At 38.1% G+C, this 24,879-nt stretch overlaps 2 protein-coding genes across 3 annotated transcripts in view; one reads left to right on the top strand and one right to left on the bottom strand.

Annotated features, from left to right (window-relative positions):
- LOC125343010 (melanoma antigen preferentially expressed in tumors-like) overlaps positions 1-12,742 on the bottom strand; it is a 29,114-nt gene extending 16,372 nt beyond the window's left edge. The window contains exons 1-2 of the mRNA XM_048335341.1: positions 12,673-12,742; positions 8,357-8,426 (exon numbers count right to left, since the gene is read on the bottom strand). Of these exons, the coding sequence (XP_048191298.1) occupies positions 8,357-8,426; positions 12,673-12,742 (140 nt within the window). The remainder of the gene's footprint in view (positions 1-8,356; positions 8,427-12,672) is intronic.
- Bex5 (brain expressed X-linked 5) overlaps positions 1-24,879 on the top strand; it is an 851,362-nt gene that overhangs the window by 483,930 nt on the left and 342,553 nt on the right. The gene's annotated exons all lie outside the window — the stretch shown is intronic.

Genomic DNA, 24,879 nt, shown 5'->3' with positions numbered 1-24,879 from the left:
ATCTGAGGTTGGTTCCATATTTTAGAGATGGTAAATTGTGCTGTGATGAACATAGTTGTGCTGGTGGCTTTGGTGTGGTCTTGCTTGTAATCTTTTGGGTAGATGCACAAAAGAGGGGCTGCTGGGTCACAGGGGAGATGGATAGTTAGCCTTTTGAGGAACCTCCATACTGCTTTCCAGAGTGGTTGAACAAGTTTACACAACCACCAACAGTGTAGTAGTGTTCCCCTTTTGGGCACATCCACACCAGCATCTGTTATTATCAGTGTTCTTGATAATGGACATTCTCTACAACTCAGGGGAGGGGAAGAAATGGGGACAGGGGAAGGCAGGGCAAAAATAAGGGAGGCAGTAACAAAGTTGGATAAGAAATGTACACACTGCCCTACATATGAATCTGTAACCCCTCTGTACATCACTGACAATACAGAAATGAAAAAAAAGAGAAATATCTTACCCACAAAAGCAAACAGATTCTGAAAGTGAAAAGCTGGAATAAAAATCTATCAAGCAAACGACCCACATAGCAGGATATAAAATAAATCCTCAAAAATCAATAGCTTTTCTGTATGCCAACAATGCAAAAAGCGGGGCTGAATTCAGGAAAGCAACCTTTTGCAATAGCCTCAAAAAAATAAAATACTTAAGAATAACCTTAACCAAAGAAGTGAAAGACCTCTATGATGAAAACTTTAAAAACCTGAAAAAGGAAATTAAAGCAGAACTAAGAAAATGGAAAAACCTCACATGCTCCTTGATTGGGAAGATTAACATTGTGAAAATGGCAATATTGCCAAAGGCTATTTTCAATTTCAATGCAATACCCATCAATATCCCAACAGCATTCTAAGAAGCAATCCAAAAATTCATATGGAACAATAAAATATCCTGAAGAGCAAAAACAAACCTAAGCAGGAAGAACAGTGTTGGAGGAATATCATTACCAAACTTTAAACTCTATTACAAAGTTATAGTAATAAAAACAGCTTGGTATTGGCACAAGAACAGGTCTGAGGACCAATGGAATAAAACTAAAGATGCAGAAATGAACCTGCAGACCTATGACCACTTAATTTTTGATAAAGGAGCTAAAAACGGGATGTAAGAAAGACAGCTTCTTCAAAAAATGGTGCTGGCAAAATTGGTTAAACACTGTAACAAACTGAAGCTAGATCCTTACATATCACCCTGTACCAGAATCAATTCCAAATGGATCAAAGGCTTCGAAGTAAAAGAGGGCAACTTTACAACATTGCAGGAAGGAATAGGAGAAACACTTGGGCTCCTTGGCACAGGTTGAAACTTTCTTAAGAAAGGCATAGAAACTTTCTTAATAAAGGCCCAGAATCATAACACATCAAAGAAAGGTTGGACATGGGATTGCATCAAACTGCAGAGCTTCTGCACAGCAAATGACATAGCTTGCAAGATAAACGAAAAACCCTCAGATTGGGAGAAGATCTTTACTGGCTGTACAACCGACAAGTACCTCATATCTAAAATATACATAGAACTCAAATTAAATTCCCTGAAACCAAATCTTCAAAGAAACAACTGCCGCCTTAATAAATGAGCTGAAGATTTAAAGAGAGACTTCTCTGAAGAGGAAATGAGAATGGCCAAGAGGCACAAGAAGAAATGCTCAACATCACTGGCCATAAAAGAAATGCAACTCAAAACAACATTAAGATTCCACCTCACCCCAGTAAGAATGCCCATTATCAAGAAAACTGATCAGAACAGATGCTGGCAGGGATGTGGCCAAAAGGGAGCACTACTACACTGTTGGGAGTGTAAACTTGTTCAACCACTCTGGAAAGCAGTGTGGAGTTTCCTCAAAAGGCTAAACATAGAGCTGTCCTATGACCCAGCAACCCCACTTTTGGGCATTTACCCAAAGGATTATAAGGAAGACCACACTAAAACTACCATCACAACTATGTTCATCACAGCACAATTTACCATCGTTAAAATATGGAACCAACCTCAGATGCCCCTCTGTAGATGAATGGATCAAGAAAATGTGGTGCATGTACACAATGGAATTCTATGCTTCTGTCAGAAAGAATGATATTACCCCATTCGCAAGGAAACAGAAAGACTTGGAAACAATCATACTAAGTGAAATGAGTCAGACCCACAGAAACATAAACTCTATGGTTTCCCTCATTGGTAATAATTAGTACATGTCTAGGATAGCCCTAACAGAAGATCACAGTAGCTCAATAGCTATGTCCATATGAACACATAAGATGATGCCAAGCTAAATGAACTCCAAGTTATGGAAATAAGTGGTTTATCATTGTCGTTATTTTCAACATACCATGTGAAATTATGCCTTTTTTCTTTAGTCTTTCTTACACATGCATTTACCCCTGATGTCACTGCAACTGATTTTGGAGCATGGTTATTGTATATAGGTTTATCAGAACCAGGGAAGGGACAAAGTATAAAAGGTGAACCAATGCAACAGCAATACTTACAAGACAATATGCTGTAAACCACCTGTGCAACTGGGGGTAGTGGTGGAGGGAATTGGAGAGGGAGCAAAGTGGGAGAAAAATGAGGAAGGAGGTTAACACATTCGATAAGAAATGTACTCACGGCTTTATATATGAAAGTGTAACACCTCTACATCACTTTGACAATAAATAAATTAATTTAAAAATTCAGAAGTGAGAGAAAATAACTAATGCTGTTGCATATGTAGAGAAAGTGGAGACACAGACATTGCTGATGGCAAATCAAATAGGTAGAGTCAGTTGAACAAGTTCACATTGCCTCCAACAGTGTAGTATTGTCCCCTATGGACACATCCCCACAGGTATCTGCTATTCGTTTTCTTGATGAAGGCCATTCTAACTAGGGTGAGGTGTAATCTTAATGTTGTTTTGGTTTGCATTTCTTTTTTGCCAGAGATGTTTAACTTTTTTTCATGTATCTATTAGACACTTATTTCTTCTGTAGAGAAGTCTAAGTCATTAGCCCACTTATTAATGGGGTTGTTGTTTCTTTGAGGATTTGGTTTGGGGGGCTTATTTTTTAGCTCTAAGTATAGTTTAGATACAAGATAATTGTCTGATGGATAGCTAGTAAAGGTCTTCTCCCATTCTGTGGGCTTTCTATTTATCTTTCTAGCTATGTCCCAAGCATTCTGGAAAGCAATATGGAGGTTCTTCAAAAGAATAAACATAGAGCTTCCCTATGACCCAGCAATCCCACTGCTGGGTATTTATCCAAAAGACCACAAACCAGCCCACACTAAACCACCAGCCAACCTTGCTCATTGCAGCATTTACCATACTTACGATATGGAATCAACCCAAAAGCCCCTCAGTGGATGAAAGGATCCAGAAGATATGGTATATATTCACAATGGAATTCTATGCTTCCATCAGAAAAAATGACATTGCTCCATCATAAGGAAATGGAAATATTTAGAAAAAAATTATATTAAGTAAGCCAAACCCAAAGAAACATAGGCTGCATGGTTTCTTTCATATGTAATAACTAGACTATGGCTATAAATCTAAAAATTAATCCAATGCATAGCAAAAGACAAATAATTACACTTGGACATGATTAATTATACAGCACTCTAAGCATTTGCACAGTGGCAACAAAGGAGGATATTCTTGGGAAAGGATCACAATGGCTCAACAGCTTTGTGCATATGACCATATAAAATGATGCTTATTGAAAAGAACTCCAAGGAATGGAAACAAGAGGTTTTATTTTATTGTACTGTTTGAAGTTATTTATTATGCTTTTTTCCCTTTGATTTAGTCCCTTTTGTAACTATTTTTTATTTCTGTATACTTTGTCTTGTGTACAAGTTTATCTGTTTGAGGAAGGGGAAGAGGGAATAACAGAAATGTGGAACAAAGGGTGAATCAGTTCAGCAGTGATTCACTAGACACTATGGTGGAAATGAACTTTACAACCTGAGCAGAAAGGGAATGGGAAAAAGTGAGAGAAAATGAGGGAAGGAATAACACTGTTCAAAAAAGGTATACATTAACTGACTTATGTAACTGTTACCTGTACATCACATAAAATTCAAATTAAAAAATTAGTAGATCTGAGATTATAAGTTTGGTGATTTCTTAAGAAGTTAAACATAGATATCCATTCTCACAGCAATCCTACCTCTATATGCCCAAGAAAAATGAAAATATGCATTAATGTTAGCATTTTCCTTGTTGTTTATGATACTTAAGTGTTTAATGAGCAAACAGTGTTATACCCACATCATAAAACAAGAAAAAAAAGAGGCAGGCACTGGAGGCCCATACCTGTAATTCTAGTTACTTAGGAAACTGAAATCTGAGCATCATAGGTGAAAACCAGGCCAGGCAGCAAAGTACATGAGACACATCTTAAATTAATCACCAAAAGCCTGGAAGTGAAGATGTAGTTGAAGCAGTACAGCACTAGACATAAGTAAAAAAGCTCAGATCCAGGGCCACCCTGAGTTCAAGCCCCATGATAGGTACAAAAAATAAAAAGAGAAAAGAGAACAAAATATGTAATGGTTTTGTTTAATAGATTAACATTCAAGAGAAGCTAATCGCACCTCATTTGCCAAGTACTGTGATTCTTTTATTTGCAACAAAGATCAAACCTCCTTGTAAGAAAGGGATTGCTTTTCAGGGAAGAAGGATTATTTTTCACCAGCTACAACAAAAGGATACTGAATTCCATTGCAGAATGAACAGTACATGCCATTTCACAAACTCTGCACACACCTCTGTATTTGTAGACAGCTTTGTTGAGGGGTTCAATTGTGGATGTGCCCGTAACCTGGTTTAAAAAAAGCTTCTGGGACATTTTAAATACTTACAACCAATGCTACTCCAATTTGCTATCTTCTTCCATGACAAGTTCACATGGAAAAGATGTCAATAATTCTTAACCTAAATTAAAATGCAATTTTTAAAAAACTTGACAGTTTACTCAGACAACAACATGATAATATTGATGTTATATATACATATATATCCATATGTATATCTATATATATGGATGGCTCTGAAATGAGTGGGAAAATATGAGGAGCAACTCTGTGGGATACTGGACTTTAAAGTATGTAAGAAAGCAATTTTAAAACTTGTACATGCTCATCTGTGCGATGTAAGTATAGGAAAATTTAGGCCATAAGATGAAGTAACTGAATATCCTGATAGGTAAAGGATAGGAAAGAAGAGGAAAGAAATGGAAACAATTTAGAAAAGAAAAAAAAGGAATAAGTAAGGAGTTAGATTTCTTTCAATGCATGTCACATTCAATGAGTCACATACTCTTTTGAATATCCACACCAACAATAAGGTGTTATCTGTATCTGCAGGTCCTGCATCTTATGGGTTCAACCCACTGCCTATGGAAATACTAGGGCAAAATTGTATATTGAACATGAATAAGCTTTTATTTGTCATTATTTCATAAACACAGTAAGAACTATTTATATAGCACTTACACTGTATCAATTAGTAGAAAAATATCTAGATATCAGCCATGGTGGCTCACAGCTGTAATCCCAGCTAATGGGAGGCAGGGGTTGAGAAGACTATGGTCTTTGCAAAACATTATGGAGACTCCATCTCAACAAACTAGTAGTGCAGTGTGTAATCCTGGCTACATGGGAGACAGAGATAAGATGCACTGTGGTCTATAGATGGCCTAGAAAGAACACAAGACACTGTCTAAAAAAACTAAATCTAATAGGACTGGGGGCATGGACTGAAGTAGTATAAAATCTGCCTAACAAGTGAAAGTCCCTGACTTAAAATTGGATTACTACAGCAAAAAAAAAAAAATCTACAGATGATTTAGAATACATATTTTTCCACATGTGGTAAAGATAATGATGAATTTAAAAATCACTACAAGTTTCTGAAACAAAAAATTTAAATTCCTGGGGCCGGAAGTTTGGCCTAGTGGTAGAGTGATTCCTTAGCATGCATGAAGCCCTGGGTTCAATTCCTCGGTACCACATACACAGAAAAAACCAAACTGGCACTGTGGCTCAAGTGGTAGAGTGATAGCCTTGAGCAAACAGAGCTCAAGGACAATGCTCAGGCCCGGGGCTGGGACTATGGCCTAGTGGCAAGAGTGCTTGCCTTGTATACATGAAGCCCTGGGTTCGATTCCCCAGCACCACATAATATAGAAAAGGCCAGAAGGGGCACTGTGGCTCAACTGGCAGAGTGCTAGCCTTGAGCAAAAAGAAACCAGGGACAGTGTTCAGGCCCTGAGTCCAAGCCCAGGACTGGCAAAGAAAAAAGAAATGTGTGCACTACTTTACATGTGAAACTGTAACCCCTCTGTACATCACTTTGACAATAAAGAAAAGAATTTAAAAAAAAAACTTAAAAAAAATGCTCAGGCCCTGAGTTCAAGCTCTAGGACTGGCAAAAAAAATTAATTCTTGAGCACTCACTGCACAGTTCAACAGATGTGGAGTTCTTAGAGGTGCACATTATCTTCAGTTTTGTTTAAATTGTTATGTGAACTTTGAATCTTGCCATGCCCAAATTTGTTCTATTGCCCCCAAACCAAATTGTTTTCTCCAAAGCAAGAAAATAATTTATGGCATTCCTCCTAAGAGAAGAATATTATGCTATTTGCATAATATAAATGACAAAGTAAAAACTTTAGTTATGTACAGTAGAAGGTATGCAGAATTTGAGGGAAAGTACAAGAATGTACAAAATAATAGTGAAATTTATGCATCCTGAACATTTGTGGTTTTCTCAATGGTAATATCTTTAAAACTATATACCTGTAAGTACCAGAAATCTTCATTATAGAACAGTCTGTGAACATATGTGAAAATAATTTACTATGTAATACAAGGAACTTGGGCACACGGTTTTTGAATAGAAATTTATACTGAGGGTCCTTGAACTAGTTCTCTGTGGAGGATACTGGAGAGAGGAGAGGCTGAAAGTCAAAGAAGAATGATAATAAATTAAGTATTTAAGCTAAGCAAGTTTGGAAAACAATACTTTAATACTTTTTCAGATTCTTTAAGACTAAAGACAAAAGAGCTGTGCACAATAGTTAAAAAAATCTGTTTTCATTTGTGTTAGTGGTTAGTAATTCTAAAGCTACTTTGTGCCTACAGCTGCTAGTAATGAGCAAATGAGTAAATATATATGAAGAACTGACACCAAGATATTGTCATCCTCCATGTAAGGGAATGAGAATTCTTTTCAGCAGTAATTTTAAGCTGGAGACATACAGTGGTAAAGTGTTTTCCTAGCATGCACAAGGCCATGGATTTGATCCACAAAGTGCAATGAAACAAAAAATAAAAACATCTTATCTAACATATAGTTTAGAAAATCTATAGGGTAAACACAGAAAAAGATAAAATTTAAAATCTTATGGGGCTGTGGATATGGCCTAGTGGCAAGAGTGCTTGCCTCCTATACATGAGGCCCTGGGTTCAATTCCCCAGCACCACATATACAGAAAATGGCCAGAAAATGGCTGTGGCTCAAGTGGCAGAGTGCTAGCCTTGAGCAAAAAGAAGCCAGGGACAGTGCTCAGGCCCTGAGTCCAAGCCCCAGGACTGGCCAAAATAATAATAATAATAAAATAAAATCTTATGGCACTAAAAATTAAATGTGCAAAAAAGATAGGGTCATATTGAAAGATCACAATACTTACAGACAGAAATTTCAGAGGAAAAATCTAGAACATTTCAAGGAAAAGAATTATAATTTCTTACAACAGTTTCTCATGATCCCATTTTATATACATGTTATGGATTGGTATCTTTGGGCAGAGTGATGAGCAGTGCATTCTCTAGAGCAGTTGTCAAGGTTCTGTTTCCTCAACTCTCCTGTGCACTCACAGAAAACCACTAGGCTAGAAAATTTGCTGCCTCAGCTACACAAACATCAGACTCTGGATCAAAAAAGAAGCTTCCTAGCTCACAAGCAATAAAGCTTGATGGAGTCAGTAGCAGTTCCATAAGTGTACTGAAAAGAAGATTCTAAAGAGAATACAGCCAGCCTAAGTACTCACAACTGACCCTTGACTAGTCGTGCCCACAGAGTGCATACACCACCACTTTGCCATATTTGTTTCTGTTGTGCTAGTTCACTGTCTTCCCTTTTAGATATAATGCAGATTAACTCATCAAGAGAAAACTGATTACTAAGAAATCAGCTCAACAGAAATGTAAATTACAACCTAGGGACACAAGATATATGAAAAAGACAATATGACTTTGACCAAAGCTTTTAACTCCACAGTAATAATAGGACCAAATAAAATCAATTTCTCTTCTGGTTATATTCCCAAAAGAAATCTCCACATGATGTATAGATATATGAAACTGGTATACCTTACAGTATACCAGTACTTGATAACAAGAAGAGATGAAGCACTGATGTTTCCTACTATGTGAATGAATCCTAAAGAAACACAAAGTGAATAAGCTAATCATAACTGACCACATACTTCATGATTTTAGCGATATGAAATGCCCAGAGTGTTTGCCAGGATCTTAACAATAAAGGAATGAGGAATGATCACTGAAGATACAGATTGTTTGGGAGGAGAGGGTGGAAGGAAGCACAGTGCTGTAGACATGCTATAAAAGTAACATGTATGTTTTTAAAGTCTGATTTTAAAGTACAGCAGTGGAGTGCACTGGCTGCACCAGACATTGATTAAAGTGAACTGTGCAACTCATGGGTTGAGATGGGAGAGAGGGAATGGGAAAAAATGAGGGAACAGATGACACTATAAGAAAGGAAATGCACTTACTTCCAGATGGATGTAAAATTAACCACACTATCACCACTAAAATAACAATAAATTGGAAAAAATCATATTTTATCTTATGTAAATTATATCTTAATGTATCTTATAAAAATATGTTGGAAAAACTATAAAGCATTTTTAAATTAAAATAAAAAATAAAGGACTGAAATGCCAAAGAATTCAAAGCCGACTTAAAATAATGACAAGAAAGACAAGTCAAGCAAACTGATGAACAAGGTAACAAGATACACTTAAGATATGGGTAAGGAATTCAGCAAAGCTCCTGAGAGTTGGTATCTTAAAATGCAAAAGGTCTTATTTCCTGAATTAAGAAACTACTATCTAGGTTAGTAGTTTATGTCATTAATTCCAGGTACTCAAAAGTTTGACATCTAGAGGCTCCTACTTCACAATCGGCCTAGGCAGAAAAGTCATTGAAAATCCATGTCTAAAATAAACAGAAAAATCTAGGGCTTCTCATTATCAACCTTACTTATGTAACTGTAACCCCTCATTCATCACCTTTACAATAAAGATATTGTTTTTAAATCCAGGGCTCCCTGTAGTCTATCACTAGCCTAGCAAGCAAGCTGAGCAAGCAAAAAGCCAAGTTCAAAGTCCAGGCATATATATAAAAAGCAAGATTAAAATAGTAATAAAGAGGGCTGGGGATATGGCCTAGTGGCAAGAGTGCTTGCCTCGTATACATGAGGCCCTGGGTTCAATTCCCCAGCACCACATATACAGAAAATGGCCAGAAGTGGCGCTGTGGCTGAAGTGGAAGAGTGCTAGCCTTGAGCAAAAACAAGCCAGGGACAGTGCTCAGGCCCTGAGTCCAAGCCCCAGGACTGACCAAAAAAAAAAAAAAACCCAACATAAAATAGTAATAAAGAGTCTCTCAGGAGAACTATATGAGGGATGACATTGATGAAGTGAACTGACTTGTAGAGTTAAAACACCTTCCTGCAAACACTCAATAAACGTTTATTTAAAAACCGTCAACCAAGATCATGTGATGGGATTGATACACTGATTGGTTCCAACAATTTTTTTAAAGAACAACTTTCAACACACCTCTAGCTATTCCATAGAAGAGAAAATGAAGAAATGCTACCAAACTGATTATAAGAAGCCTTTACTAATCTGATACCAAAACCAGATAAGGATAGGACAAAGAAGGAAAATTATAGAGGGCTTTGACTAGCCAAATCAAAAGTTTTCCTTTTTATCATATTCCCATGAAAGTGATCCAGTAGCCAGAGTATTCTCTCCTCTCTTTATCAAGTGGACTTCAGCACAGTGCCTACTTATCCTTGACTATACTATGTTTCCCACCAGGCTACAGTAATAGTCAGGTCAATCAACCCCTGAAGAACATAGGCCATTTCATCCTGTTGTAACCAAAAGTACCCACACAGCCTCTGCTTGCTAATTTTCTTCCAGAAGGTGTGTTTCTTCCTGTTATGTGATACTTTCTTCTCCTAGGTTCCAAATAAATGTCATTGTGCATTTGATCTCTGTAGTCTCAGATACCATATATATGGCTATCTGCAAAACATTATGATGTGAATATTTCCCTCATCAATGAGATAAAAGTAAGGACAATAAAACGGATACTCTTACCACATATGCATAACATAAATCTAGTCATAAGTGAACATCAGACAAACCAATCACAGATACATTCTAAAAAGTACCTGATCAGGACTCTTCCAAAATATCATAGATGTTAAAGACCAAATACAATGCAGACTCCTGAATAGGATCCCTGGAATGGGGGGGGGGGAGGAAAAAAAGCACTAATAGGATAAATTATGAAATTTAAGGAAAGTTCATAAATTATTTATTCACACTGAAATACACTTAATCTCTGTTTGGGTGATTTTTATGGCTATGAATATTGGGTGAAGGTGCTCAGTACAACTTTTTAAAGTTTTGAATTATTTCATAAAGTAACATTAAGGAGTATTGAATCAGCCCATCATGATGGTATACAAGGGTAATCTCAGCACTGGATGGAAGACTAAGACAGGAAGATCACCATTTTCATAGCCAGACTAGGCTACTGGAGAACCTGTGTCAAAAACTAAACATAAAAAAGTTTATCTTTTTGAAATGCCCCATAAGAAATGATAAGGTCAACAAGATATAATTGAATACTGCTCTTCATTATGAAACACACTTAAACATAACATAAATTAAACACAATAAATAGGTAGATATCTATGCAGCAAAAACTAAAAGTCTGGCATAAAATTAACTATAAACAAAGTAAGATTCAAGAAAGAGCACATCTTTTTGAAGAAGGGTAGCAAGTCTAGGAATTTTTTGAAGTATGAGAATTTGAACTCAGTGCTTTCACTCCCTAGATCAGTTTTCTACCACTTAGTCACACCTCCAGCTACATTCAAAGGGATTTTTAGAGTGTTAAATTATTAGACAACTGAAGATAATCACACATAGCAGAGTAACCAGAAATTGGATTGTTGAGAAATCTAGCTAGACTGCTACATGTTGATCATAGGTAAGTTAGGGCAGAACACTTTCAATTCATGCACATGTAAATGATACTATGGTAATTTGCTTAAATGAAAGAGTCAGAAAAATCTTACCCAGAAGCTTAGCAGTCAGAGCCCTTCAATTCCTGTTACGAGCTTGCAGCAACCAAGTACCTGTGGCTCATGCCTGTAATCCTAACTACTCAGAAGCCTGAGTGAGTCCTGAGGATCCTGGTTCAAAGCCATCTGGGGCAGGAAGGTCTGTGAGACTTATCTACAATTTACTTAGAAAAAGCCAGAAGTGGTGCTGTGGCTCAAGTGGTAGAGCACTAGCCTTAATCACAAATAAGCTCAAGGAGAGCACCCAGGCCCTGATTTCAAGCCCCAGGACCAGCAAAACAACAAAGCAAAGCAAACAAACAAAAAACAGAGCATGCTGCAAATATTTGGTAGTGATTATGTTTCACTAATCCACCCACACACAAAGTTCCACTAGCCACAAAAGGATTCAATGGGTTCAGTTTGAAACAGACTACTCTATCTAGATCAATCAGCTTGACAATCACAAGGATGTGGAGACAGACTCCTGGCTAGCCCAAAGAAGGTGAGTCCCTTGAAGAGACAAGGTCTACTCAGATACTTGGATCTACAAGTGTCCGAATATCTGAGCTCTGATCTGAGTTCTCTCTAGATCCAAGTTCCCTAGATCTTTGAGTACCCTCATGCTCTCAGGTCTCCTGACCTCCAGGCTACCCAAGTCTAGAGTTCCCTAGAGCTATGAGTTATTCCAATCTTCCAGTTACCCTGAACTCTCATTTCCCTGGATCTCTGTGTTCCCTTAAGCTACAAGTTCCCAGGATCTCTAAGTTCCCCCAGGCGCTAATTACCAATGTCTCCCACTTCTCTCCAGTTTGAAGTTATACCCTGATCTCTTAGTTTCCAGTAGCTTCAAATTCCCTAGAGCTCTGAGTGTCTTGGCATTCCAAGTTACCCTGATCTCCAGGGTTTTTCTGAAGTTCCTAATTTTCAAGACCTACGAGCTCCCTCATAGTTCCCTCAACTCTCCATGTTACCCCAATAACTGAGTTACCCGAATCTCTTGAGCTCTAAGTTCACTTGAGTTCCGAGTTTTTCTCACTCCTAGTTACCAGATTTATGATTTCCAAGAAGCTCTAAGTTATCTTGACCTCTATCTTACCCACATTTCCTATCCCATCTCCAAGCTCCCCCAAACTCTGAGTTTTCCTGATCTATAATTTCCTGAATCTTTGAGATGCTTGGAACTCTACTGGGCTCCGGGTTCTTGAAACTCTGAGGTTCTTCAGATTCCCTTGGGCTCCAGTTAACCCTCTCCCTGAGCTATCCCCAGTTCCAAGTTAAGTGATCTCCGTGTTACTCCAGTCCTTGAGTTCTCCAGAGCGCCGAAATAGCTCGTTCTGAAAGCTATCCATATTTCCTATCCTCATCTCTGCGTTCCCTCAAGCTCCAAGTTATCCTCATGCCTGCCTTCCCCAGTCTCTGAATCACCTATATCTGCATCTTCACTTGAGCTCCAAGTTAAACTGATTGTTGAGTTCCCTCCAGCTCACAGTTACTCAGATCTCTGAGTTACTTCTGTCTCTGAGTGACTGGGCTGTCTGAATACCTGTGGCTTCCCACTGACCCAAAAGGCTGTGTTTCTTAGGCTTGTCAGTGACAAAAATGGCTGAAATATCTCGGGATGCCAGTTAGCAGAAGGAAAGAATTCCCTCAGAGTCAGCGGTCACAGGCCTTGTTGTGACCCAAGTGGCCCTGATGCTCATCCTGCCTTGGGATGGCTGAGGTTTATCGGGCTCCCTGTGACACAGATGCTCAATATCTCTCCAACACCCAATGATCTAGATGGCCTAAACATCTCGGGCCCTAAGTGACCCTGAAGGGCAAACTGCCTCAGGGGTCCTGCCAAGGTTTCACGGGTTCCCTGGGCCTCAGATGGCCGAATTCCCTCCAGCTAACGGTCATAGGGTCGAATTTTCCAGATCCCCAGATACCCGGTTGGCAGAATACCCTCAAACTCCATGACCTCGATGGCCACGGTTCCAAATTACCTGAATGGCTAAGGTCTTTCTGGCTCCTGGCAACACCGTAGGCTGAATTCCCTCCGGTTCCCGGTGACCCCGATGCTCAGAAATCTGGAGTGTCAGTTGGCCGGATGGCCTACCCACCTCCAAATGGACCGGATGTATGAAGTCCCTCCGCTGTCCAGCTTTCCGGAGGACCTAATTTATTCCAACCCCAAGTATTCCGGATATACGTAATCCCTTGGCTGTCCAGTTATGAGATAGTTTATGTACTTTGGGCAGCAAGTGATCCGGATAGCTTAATTATCTCAGGTTTCTGATTACCCGGAAGGTGAAATTGCCTCAGACTTCTGGTTACATAGTCCAGATTGATGGGCAAATTGGAGAAATAATTGACCAATTAGGATTGCATCCAGATTGGTAGTTCATTTACCCAGTAGTCCAAAGACTTTCAGCCTGAGACCCGGATGTCTGAATTTCTTCAGACTCACTAGAGGTAGAGATCGATCGGAATTCCAGTAACACAGATGGTTGAAACCTTCTGCTTCCCAGTAACTTGGATGGCGGAATTCCTTCGTGTTCCCCGAGAAAAATGCCATACTTCCAAATATTATAGACAATTTCAATGTGCAACCCATCAAAATCCCAGTGTAAGTTTTCACTGAGATAAATACACTAATCTTATATTCATACAGAACCACAAAGGCCCCCAAAATATAAAGAAATTAGGACTCCCCTCCCCCCAAAAAAGGAAAGAAAAGAAGAATAACAATTCTAGACTAAATCTTTACTACAGAGTTTCTGTAACAAAAATAACTTGGTAGTAGAATAACAATAGGTATGAAAACCATGGAAATATTAACTTAGAATATCCAGGAATAAACCCACATATATAGAGCCATCTGATATAAACCTCTTCAACAATTTTTGCTGTGCAAACTGTATGTCCACATGCAGAAAACTGAAATTGGGTCCTAGTCTGTAAACTTGTACTATTACCAATTCAAAATGGATCGAAGACCTCAATTTAAAATTTGAAATCTTGAAACTAGTACAAGAAGTAGAAGGAACAGTAGACGATACTAGGACAAGAAGGCCTTTACTAAGTAGAATTCCAGAAATTCAGCAAATTGGAGAAATAATTGACCAATGGGATTGCATCAAGTAGGGACACAAAGATACCAAAAGTAGGAATGATGGGCATAGTATGAGGAAAGAGATTCAAGTTAAAGGAATAGAAAATGTCTTCAATAAAAGTAGGAGAAAAATTCCCAAATATTGGAAAACACTCATCCAGGTACAAACAGGTTTCTAAAATGTCCAACGAACAAGAATCACTCACATCACAAAGTCATGAACAAATTAAGAGTACAGAACAAAGAAAGAATACTGAAATGTATAAGAGGAAAGTACCAAGACCCTTACATTGGTAAGCCTGTTAAATGGCAATAGAATAAACTTAACTAGCAAGAAAAGTGTAGAATGACATAGTGAAATTGAAATGAATGATGTAGTGAAACTCAACAATTGTCAGCCTGTATTAATCTATCCACCAAAGCTATCATTCATGACTAATGGATAAATAGAGCTTTCAATGAAAACAACTAAAGAAACTTATGACTACAGATGCAACACTGTATAATACATGAAAGAAATACTACATAAAGAGATAGAATATAATTGTAACTATTAAGATATGGGATAAAATAAATCTCAGATGATAAGCAAATAAAGAGTAGCAAATACATAAGCAATATAAAGAAAAGGCATGTATGGCTCATGCCTGTATTTGTAGCTACTCAGGAATTAGGAGGCTTAGATCTAAGGACCCAGGTTCAAAGCCAGCCAAGACAGTAAAGTCTTTGAAGTTCTTTTCTCCAATTAACCCCGAACATGCCAGAGGTGGAGCTGTGGCTCCTCATGTAGAGCACTACATTTTCGAGAAAGAATGGAAGAAAGAAAGAAAGAAAGAAAGAAAGAAAGAAAGAAAGAAAGAAAGAAAGAAAGAAAGAAAGAAAGAAAGAAAGAAAAAAAGAAAGGAAGGAAGGAAGGAAGGAAGAAAGAAAGAAAGAAGGGTTAGGAAGGGATGGAAGGAAGGAGAGAGGAAGGAAGGAAGGAAGGAAGGAAGGAAGGAAAGAAAGTAAAGGAAGGAAGTAAAAGAAGGAAGGAAGGAAAGGAAGAAAGAAAAAGGAAAGGAAACCACAGGGACATCATCCAGGCCCTAAATTCAAACCCCAAGCCTAGCACAAAAACAAAAAGAAAATCTCATCATATCAATTCTTGCAATTCCTTAAGATAGATATATTAAAATATACGATTTATTCAATTCACAATATTTAAGAGGCACTATGAACTAAACATTGATCCATTCTCTTTATTATCAGGGACCGTAGGTGGCAACAGAAAAACATGTATGATTGAACTCAATAGAGTCATATTTCCAAGTATTTCTTTCTCATTTCAGTCTCTAAGACTTTAAAATTGCTACATTTGAACACATATGTAAATGTTTCCTTAAATTTACTGAGGTTATTAGGGAATTAGTAACATCAGTTTCTGAGACACTAGGATAGTCAAACCGAAACTTAAAATGTCTTATATGTAGAGATAAAAAAATCAAATTTCCAACTATTTATATAATAACATTGGTATTCCACATCCAAATTTATTTATGTATTTATTTTATTATCCTTTTGTAGTTTTACAAACAGCTTTCAACTCATCATCAGTTTGTGAGTAAAATGCATCTTGATGAATGCAACTTCTCATTATTGTCCTCTTCTCTCCTGATCTGACTCATGTCTTCATTTTTCCTACTTCCATTTTTATATCTATCTGTCTATCTGTCTATCTATTTTTCATGTTATGGCTGCATTGGTCCAGCCTTCCTAACTTCATGCATTTACTTCTTTCTCTTGATCCCACCCCACCTTTGACAACACACCTTCCAGCTTCCTGGTATTTACACTGTTAAACTGTAAATTAGTTGGTGAAGGAAGTTACAGTATTAGAAACTACTTCTGTATGCTACCATATTTCAGTTAACATGTTTGTGTATATAGGCATATAACACAGTATCTGTTTACACATATTTATAATTTAGATTTCACTTCCATATGTAACAGAAAAATAAATATTTTTAGTCTCTCTGAGCCCTACTTACTTCACTTAACGTGATTTTATTGACGGTCTATACATTTTCCAGCAAATGATATAATATTACAATTCTTGATGGATGGATAAAATTCCACTATATGTTTATATCACATTTTCTTGATCAATTAGTCCATTGAATGGCATCTTCTGTTTCCATGACATGGATTTAGCAAATAGTGTGGCAATGAATCTGGATGTGTAAGTGTCTTTACTGTATACTGACTGTTCATCATTTGGATAAATTTCCAAGAGAAGTATCACTGGAATTGTTGGATAGTTCTACATTTATCTTTTTGAGGAATCTCAACACTGAATTTCTCAGTGGATGTTCCAGTTTACATTCCTGCTAACAGAATAATCTCCCCCCTCCCCCTGCCAAAATCTGTTGTTTGTATTCTTGATAAGGCCCATTCTTACTGCAGTGAGATAATCTCAATTTTGTTTTGATTTGCACTTGTATGGCCAGAAATGGTGAAATTTTCTTCTTGTGTTTATTGACTATTTTACTTCTTCTCAGCAGCCTTTATTTAGCTCCTTTCCCCATTTACTAGTTAGGCTATGCTTTGATGGTTTAGTCTCTTGAGCTCTTTCTATATTCAAGATAATAGGCCCTTTTCAGACATGCATAGCAAAGAACTTCTCCCATTCTCTCATTTGTCAACTCTCTCCAATTTGCTGAATATCTAGGAGTTTACTCAGAACATTTCTGCCTGTCCCAATAATTCTACTGTTTCTCCTACTCCTTAACATAGTTGTTTCAGAGTTTCATATCTTATAGTGAGGATTTGGTCAATTTTTAATTGATATTACTACAAAGTAACATACCAGGATCGGGTTCAGTATTTCAAATATGCAGTTTTCCCAACAGAATTTGTTGAAGAAACTCTTATATTTCCAGTATATGTGGCTCCAGTATATGTGGCTTGTTTGTCAAATATTAGATGTCTGTAGGAATATAGGTTTACTTCTGGGTCTTCTAGTCTATTCTAGTTGTCTTCAGGTTTATATTTGTGCTAATACTTAACTGTTTTTTGTTATGATAGCTCTATAATAAAGTTTGAAGTCCAGAACTGCTCCACACCCAATTAACCCAGACCAAAGATAATTTGTATACCCATCAATAATTATGTAAATCTTGCCAAAAACAATGAATGCTTTCTTGACTTCTTTCTCTGGATCCAAAATCTGAATACTTACATGAAAACCCGGGGCTTAAATCTTGTACATAAAGTTAGGAGGGGGAGCCCAGGGCCAATGGCTCATGTATGTTAACCTCCCTATTCAGGATGCTAAGATCTGAGGATCATAGTTCAAAGCCAGTCTGGGCAGGAAAATGCATCCACTCATTTCACCAATCAATAATAATTTTTTAACAGAGCTTAGTAGCAAATGGTAGAACAGGAAAAACTGTGGGACAGTGCCCAGACCTGGAGTTCAATCCCAGTGCAGGAAACAGACAGAGAGAGAGAGAGAGAGAGAGAGAGAGAGAGAGAGAGAGAGAGAGAGAGAGAGAAAGAGAGAGAGAGAGGGGAGAAACAGAGAGACAGAGAGAGACAGTGAGACAGTGAGACAGAGATAGATAGAGACCGACAAAGCTAGACAGAGACACAGAGACAGAGACAGAGGAAAATGAAGCAAAAAAAGAATTCTCCCAAAACAATGAAGAGGCAAGAAAAAACTGCAAGAATAAAAATGCCGTCCATATCCCTTAAAGGAATAAGTCACATGCTATTTCTATAACCTAACTGCTCTGAAGCATAACTAAGAAAGTATAATATTATTCAACATCTACTTTGTGAATGTCTCAATCCCAGTAAATCAGGCTATTGGGCCCCACTTGCTGCTTCAATGGGATTATTCTGAATTGTGGCCATTTGTTGCTGTTGTTGTTTGTCGTCTACACAATGGAATTATCTTGAAATAGGTGGTAAAGAAGAGACAATGTGTATAAGATCTGACGCTAACTCACAAATGAAGCAGGAAAGGTCCATTCAACTATGCTTTGGTAAATAAACTGCTGATCCTAGTTGAGGAAACAAGTTCTTCATAGGCTTCTAGGAGGAACAACTAGGGTCTTTAAAATGCCTTAAGAGAAGGGAAAATAGGACTAGTGTTTTTTTCTTGAAGAAAATCAAAGAAGTTTTGTGGTGGACAAGTGGAAAAAAAGCCAAAGCCCAGAAATGGAGTGTACAGAAAGAGAGGGCACTGCACTTTACTAGTTAAGCTTGGAAAGCAATCTGTTTCAACTCTGGTTACCTTTAACGCTCCTGAAATGCACTCTTTGGTCTGAACTTCTACTTCAAGGCCACCAGATCTGCAGTCACGTCCTTCCCCATAAAGTATCTTACTCTCTTCTGGTCCTCTTCACAGAGGTCAATCTTCTGCTGTTTTAAAAGGGCTCTATCCTGCAGTCCTCAGCTGTACATGGGATCTTCATGAGCACACACTGCACTGCCCAACACTCAGTAAAAAAAAATGGGAATAACTTCTACCCGTATACCTCACTGCCCACATTCTCGTTCTTGTGAGAGAACTTTCTCCACTTGACCACATACTAGAGATAGCTGTGTTCAGACAAGTTTTCTCTCTTCTGCTCTCCATGCCCGCATCTTCCTGCAAAGTGCTCCAGGGTAAATAGGGATGAACATTACATTCACTGGGCCTAAAAGTTTCCCAAGACTCTGTATTATCAGACAGGACCTAAAGTAGGCCCTTCAGCCTTGGCCAGGTTGCACTTGACACAGAATGTACCCGAACCCTTGTTCTGTGTTCCAAAAGTCTCTCCTGAACCCAGGGATTATTTACACTGTACCCACACATTGGCTAGTAATTGGAGCCCACAAATACCAGCCCTAGAGACATTTGAATCACTATCATCCTGTTCTCAATCTTCCAAGTAGCTAAGATTAGAGGTGAGAGCTCCTATGATCAGTTATTTCACCAGGTTGTATCTTACCTCTAGGTATCAATTTGTCATCAGTACACTATCAACAATACTTAAGAGTCTTGAAAATACTCTATACTATTGTTTTAATTCTTGATTTTACATATTATAAAATACATAGGCAGCAATAAATTGACTTAATGAACATGACACTCAATTGGCTAACTCAAGCAAGAGGTTACTGAATAATGAACTAGAGAACAGTACTAAGCTCAAACGATAGTGTGAATGGAAAATAAAGTAAAACATAAGTATAAAAATTGATTTAATATTTTATGTCAGATTAAAATATCCATATTGAAGCTTTCAATATATGTCTTGGCATTTAGTTTTCAACTCTACGTGATGGTAAACAGGTGACTTTTCATGTTTAATTTCCTATTCCTTTTAAAAATTGGTGTGTGCTAGGCCAACACTCTAGGCCTTGAGCCATACCCTTATCTCCTTGATTTGTTTTGTTATTTTTTGAGATAGTATCTCTTAAATTTTCCAAAGATCAACTCTAATGATACTCCTGCCTGCAATAGTCAAGTAGTTGGGGTTATGGTCATGCCATCTCTGTTAGGAGTTGATGATAATTAATGATGGCAAAGGTCTTGGGGCTCAGTATTCCATATTTTATGAAGTCTATGCTACACATTTCTAAAACGTAGCACTTAATCATAATGACAAGGAATCCACGTATGTGCAGTTACATGATCCCAACACAATAATGTATCAATATAAAAGCAAGTAGAAAACTGCCAAAGTCTGGATATGAAATACCCTTCTCTGGAAGATATGCTCAGTATTTTCTATCTAGATGGATATGCCATTTCAGGCAGGTTTGGGAACCAGCCTGAGGAAGTTCATTACAGCAGGTGGAAAATGTTTGGTGTCTATGTAATATCCCAACTCCTTGCTGGATGCCACAGACTTCTTTCTGTTCCTGGCCATCATCCTGTGAACTACTCTGTTCTGCCATGTCCTTTTCGCTCATATCTTAGACACTGTGTGCCTAAATACACATTTTCTCCCTTGGCTTGTGTATGGCAAGTGTTTTGGTCACAGCAGTGACAATGTCAGTCTGATTGATAGAGACCTCTCCCAAAATATTGAAAAACAATGAATGCCTATGGGTCTACTTGTGGCGTACTGGATGCCTTTTGAAGTTCTTCCAATATGTTTCATGCACATGTGATAGCACCGGTTTTGTAAATATGCATTCCTTATTTTAGTAAAGTTCCTTCCCGAATAAAGATTTCTGTCTTGGTTACATGAAAACTCACAAAGCTGGGGCTGGGGATATAGCCTAGTGGCAAGAGTGCCTGCCTCAGATACACGAGGCCCTAGGTTCGATTCCCCAGCACCACATATACAGAAAACGGCCAGAAGCGGCGCTGTGGCTCAAGTGGCAGAGTGCTAGCCTTGAGCGGGAAGAAGCCAGGGACAGTGCTCAGGCCCTGAGTCCAAGGCCCAGGACTGGCCAAAAAAAAAAAACAAAAAACTCACAAAGCTTATAAAGCATAATAGTTTGACTACTATTACTTCATTCATGGTGGTATATATGCTTTTGTGCATGCCTACAGGGTACAATTCTGTTTATTCACATGCCATGCATTTCTTGACTTCCTAGTTCATTTATCCAGATCATTCACTAATTGGCCTCACTGTGACATGAGTGCATCTGTGCTTGGAGATATCTGCACATTTTCCTAACTCCAAGGATGGGCCCAAAGTTAATCTTAGAAGCAATGGTGTTGGGCCAAGGATTAGTGCTTCCAGACACTGCTGGAGAAACCTGACTTTTGGAATCAGCATACATCTGCTCTCTGATGTGTTCAAGTAAAATTATGGCTGTGCTTTTATATTTGGATTGTTTTCCTTGATAAAGTTGGAATTATGCTTTTTCCCGGCAACTGAAGATAAAGGACATTTGAACTTTTCATTCTGAAATTTCCTAATCCCCAAGACTGTATTATTTTGTTTTTGGTAGGGTGATAGGTGCGTGACAAAACCAAATGAAATGTACTTCACATGATTCCTCTAAGGCTTACCACAGAAAACAAAATTCATGGACTTAGGAATCATTGTATATGAATCCAAGCCAACAAGCACAATCTGTGTTTGTTGCCCTAACATACAGTGAATAGACGACTATTCATGCAGAAAGGGTGGTCAATTCTTTGTATCTGTTATCCTTAAAAGTTGTTTAAGAATTCGTTGCCCCATTCATAAGGAAATGGAAAGACTTGGAAAAAATCATACTAAGTAAACTAAGCCAGATCCAAAGAAACATGGACTCTACGGTTTCCTTCATTGATAATAATTAGTGCGCGTCTAGGATAGTCCTAGCAGAAAATCACAATAGCTCAATAGCTATGTACATATGAATACATAAGATGATGCTAAGCGAAATGAACTCCAACTTATGGAAATAAGTGGTTTATCATTGTTGTTGTTAGGGTCAACGTACTCTGTGAAATTATTTTCTTTTGTCTTTCTTCTCCATGGTTTTACCCCTGATGTCACTGTAACTGATTTTGGTACCCTGTGTATTGTATATATGTTTATCAGAAGTAGAGAAAGGAAGGAGAACATCAAAATGGAGAGACAAAGATTAAAAGCTAAACCAATGCAACAGCAATACTTATAAAACTATATGCTGTAAACCAACTGTTCAACTTGGGGGTGAGGGAGGGAATTGAAGAGGGGAAAGGTGGGAGGAAAATGAAGGTGGAGGTAACACATTTGATAAGAAATGTATTCACTGCTTTATGTATGAAACTGTAACTCCTCTGTACATCACTTTGACAATAAATAAATCTTTTTTTTTCTTTTTTGCCAGTCCTGGGCCTTGGACTCAGGGCCTGAGCACTGTCCCTGGCTTCTTTTTGCTCAAGGCTAGCACTCTGCCACTTGAGCCACAGCGCAACTTCTGGCCGTTTTCTATATATGTTGTGCTGGGGAATCGAACTCAGGGCTTCATGTATAGGAGGCAAGCACTCTTGCCACTAGGCCATATTACCAGCCCCAATAAATCAATTTTTTTAAAGATGTTTAAGGAACATATACACAGCTAGTAACTGATTGTTTTGCTATTTTGCGGAAATACAAGAATTGGGAGGTACTACTCTTATAATAAGAATTTATAGACATTCTCTTCGTGTTGTCAATACAACACAAAATGTTAGTAATTATCCCTTTGCTTATTGCTCTGTTTTTGAGCTCTGGATGTGTTCCCACTGACAGCAACCTGGCACTAAAGTAGGGAGAAGACATTGGAAGAAATAATCCAATTCTTTGGCATTTGCCTCCTCCTAAGTATTCTGCTACAGATATTGATATATCGGGCATATAATTTTAGAGCAGGAGGTCCTTATTTATGTGGGCATTATGTGTAGTCATCACTCCATTATGAATAAAGACAGAAACAAAGTTTAAATGGATAGGTGAACTTAAATAAATATCAACCCCAAATGCCAAGAATAATATAACACATATGTGGAAGAAATTTGAAGTGTTAATTAGGTTCCCATTTTAGTAAGTCTTTGAAATTCAGTACATTGTCATTTCAATACACATAAACCTATGAAGAAAGCATTAATTTCTGCATTTAAAAATTTTTACATATTTGAAATGTTGCTATTCATAATTGTATTAAATATTTTCCTGTTGGTACTGTAATTTGTCATCATTCTTAATGAAAGTATTTTTTTAATTTTATTAATCTCTAAAGAAGGATATAACTCTTGCCCAAGATTAGATTTGGACCACAATCTTCCTAGATCTCTGCACCGAGTAGCAGAGATTGCAGGGGTAGACTCTTATGGTCAGCTTTTAAACTGTGTTTTGACTGACTCAGTCTGGAAAAAAAATATGCTATAATTTCAACATCAAAAATTACTGGGTTGGATGGGCTGGAGATATGGCCTAGTGGCAAGAGTGTTTGCCTCGTATACATGAAGCCCTGGGTTCAATTCCCCAGCACCACATATACAGAAAATGGCCAGAAGTGGCACTGTGGCTCAAGTGGCAGAGTGCTAGCCTTGAGCGGGAAGAAGCCAGGGACAGTGCTCAGGCCCTGAGTCCAAGCCCCAGGACTGCCAAAAAAAAAAAAAAAAAAATCACTAGGTTGGAGATTCAGCTCAATGGAAGAGCACTTGCCTGTTAAGTGCAAGGCCCTGAGTTCAGTCCTTGGCTTTGGGAAGGGGAAAAAAGATTTAATCTTTTAAAAATGCAGTCTGTACTCGGCACTGGTGGCTCACAACTGTAATCCTGGCTGAAATTTGAGGGTCATGGCTCAAATCCAACCACATGAAAGAAAATCCCTGACACTCTTATCGACAGTTAACTACCAAAATAAACCAGAAGTAGAGCTGTGGCTAAAGTGGTAGAGCATTGGCCTTGAACACAAAAGCTCAGGGAGAGTGCCCAAGCCCTGAGTTCAAGCCCAAGACTGACACAAAAACAAACAAACAAAATCTTTTAATTTCAATGAGGAAACACTATCAAACATTTAATACTTATTTTTAGCTATTTTTGCTGCAAAGTCATTGAAATGCAGTGATGTTAGAATTTCAACATTTGACAAAAAACACAAAATTTGTACGTGTTTTCACTATGACTTTGAAACAGTACACAATCGTTAGATGTCTTGACCAGATAAAACACACTGCACACTTCCAAGAGTGGAGGAAAAGTTTAATACTAGCAAGACTGGCAGGCTGTCTCCATCAGGACAGAGAACAGCAGCTGCACTTAAGCTAGGAGGGTAGTTATAGGGAAGGAGCCTGCAGGAAGAGGAAGTCAGGAACTGCATAGTCAGCAGGAAATAATCAGGAAATGTATGGTAAGGGTGTTGGTGCTCATGGTCAGGTAAGACTTTAAGACAAAGACAGTGAGGTGGAACAAGCCACCAGATGCCAGAAAGTTGGCTGCCAGCCAACAATGATCATTACAATATGTAAACACTATGAGTGAGTTGTTAGTTATTCCATATGTTTATTATTGTCTTGGATAGTCAAAGTGCCCCTTATATTTATAGGAAATCACACATGGCACTGATCAAATTTCTAGAACTCAGTAGACACATGTAGTTAGTACATGTACCATAGCAAACTGGCAATTCCAGGGCAAGTAAAAAAGAGGTGAGTACATATAAAATTATTTATAATGTGAAGGATATAAAAATGATTTAGAGAGCATCTGATAACAGAACCAGAGGCAGTAAGGAAAGTGTTATGGCTTAGACCATAGATGTTCCCAAAAGCTCAATGATAAAGGCTTGGTACCTAAAGGATGGTGATGTTGGGAAGTGGTGGCAACTTTAGGGTTAGATCCTACTTGGAGGAAATAAGGCATTGGAGGAATGCCTTTGAAAGGGCTATTGGAACTCTATCCCCTCTCCTCTTTCTCCTTCCTGGGGACCATATTAATGGGCATTTCTGTTCTGTCATGAGCT

The sequence above is a fragment of the Perognathus longimembris genome, chromosome 28 (genome assembly GCF_023159225.1).
Source record: "Perognathus longimembris pacificus isolate PPM17 chromosome 28, ASM2315922v1, whole genome shotgun sequence".
NCBI classification, from domain to species: domain Eukaryota; kingdom Metazoa; phylum Chordata; class Mammalia; order Rodentia; family Heteromyidae; genus Perognathus; species Perognathus longimembris.
Note: the sequence above shows the minus strand (reverse complement) of the source record. Positions and strands in the feature narration are given on the sequence as shown.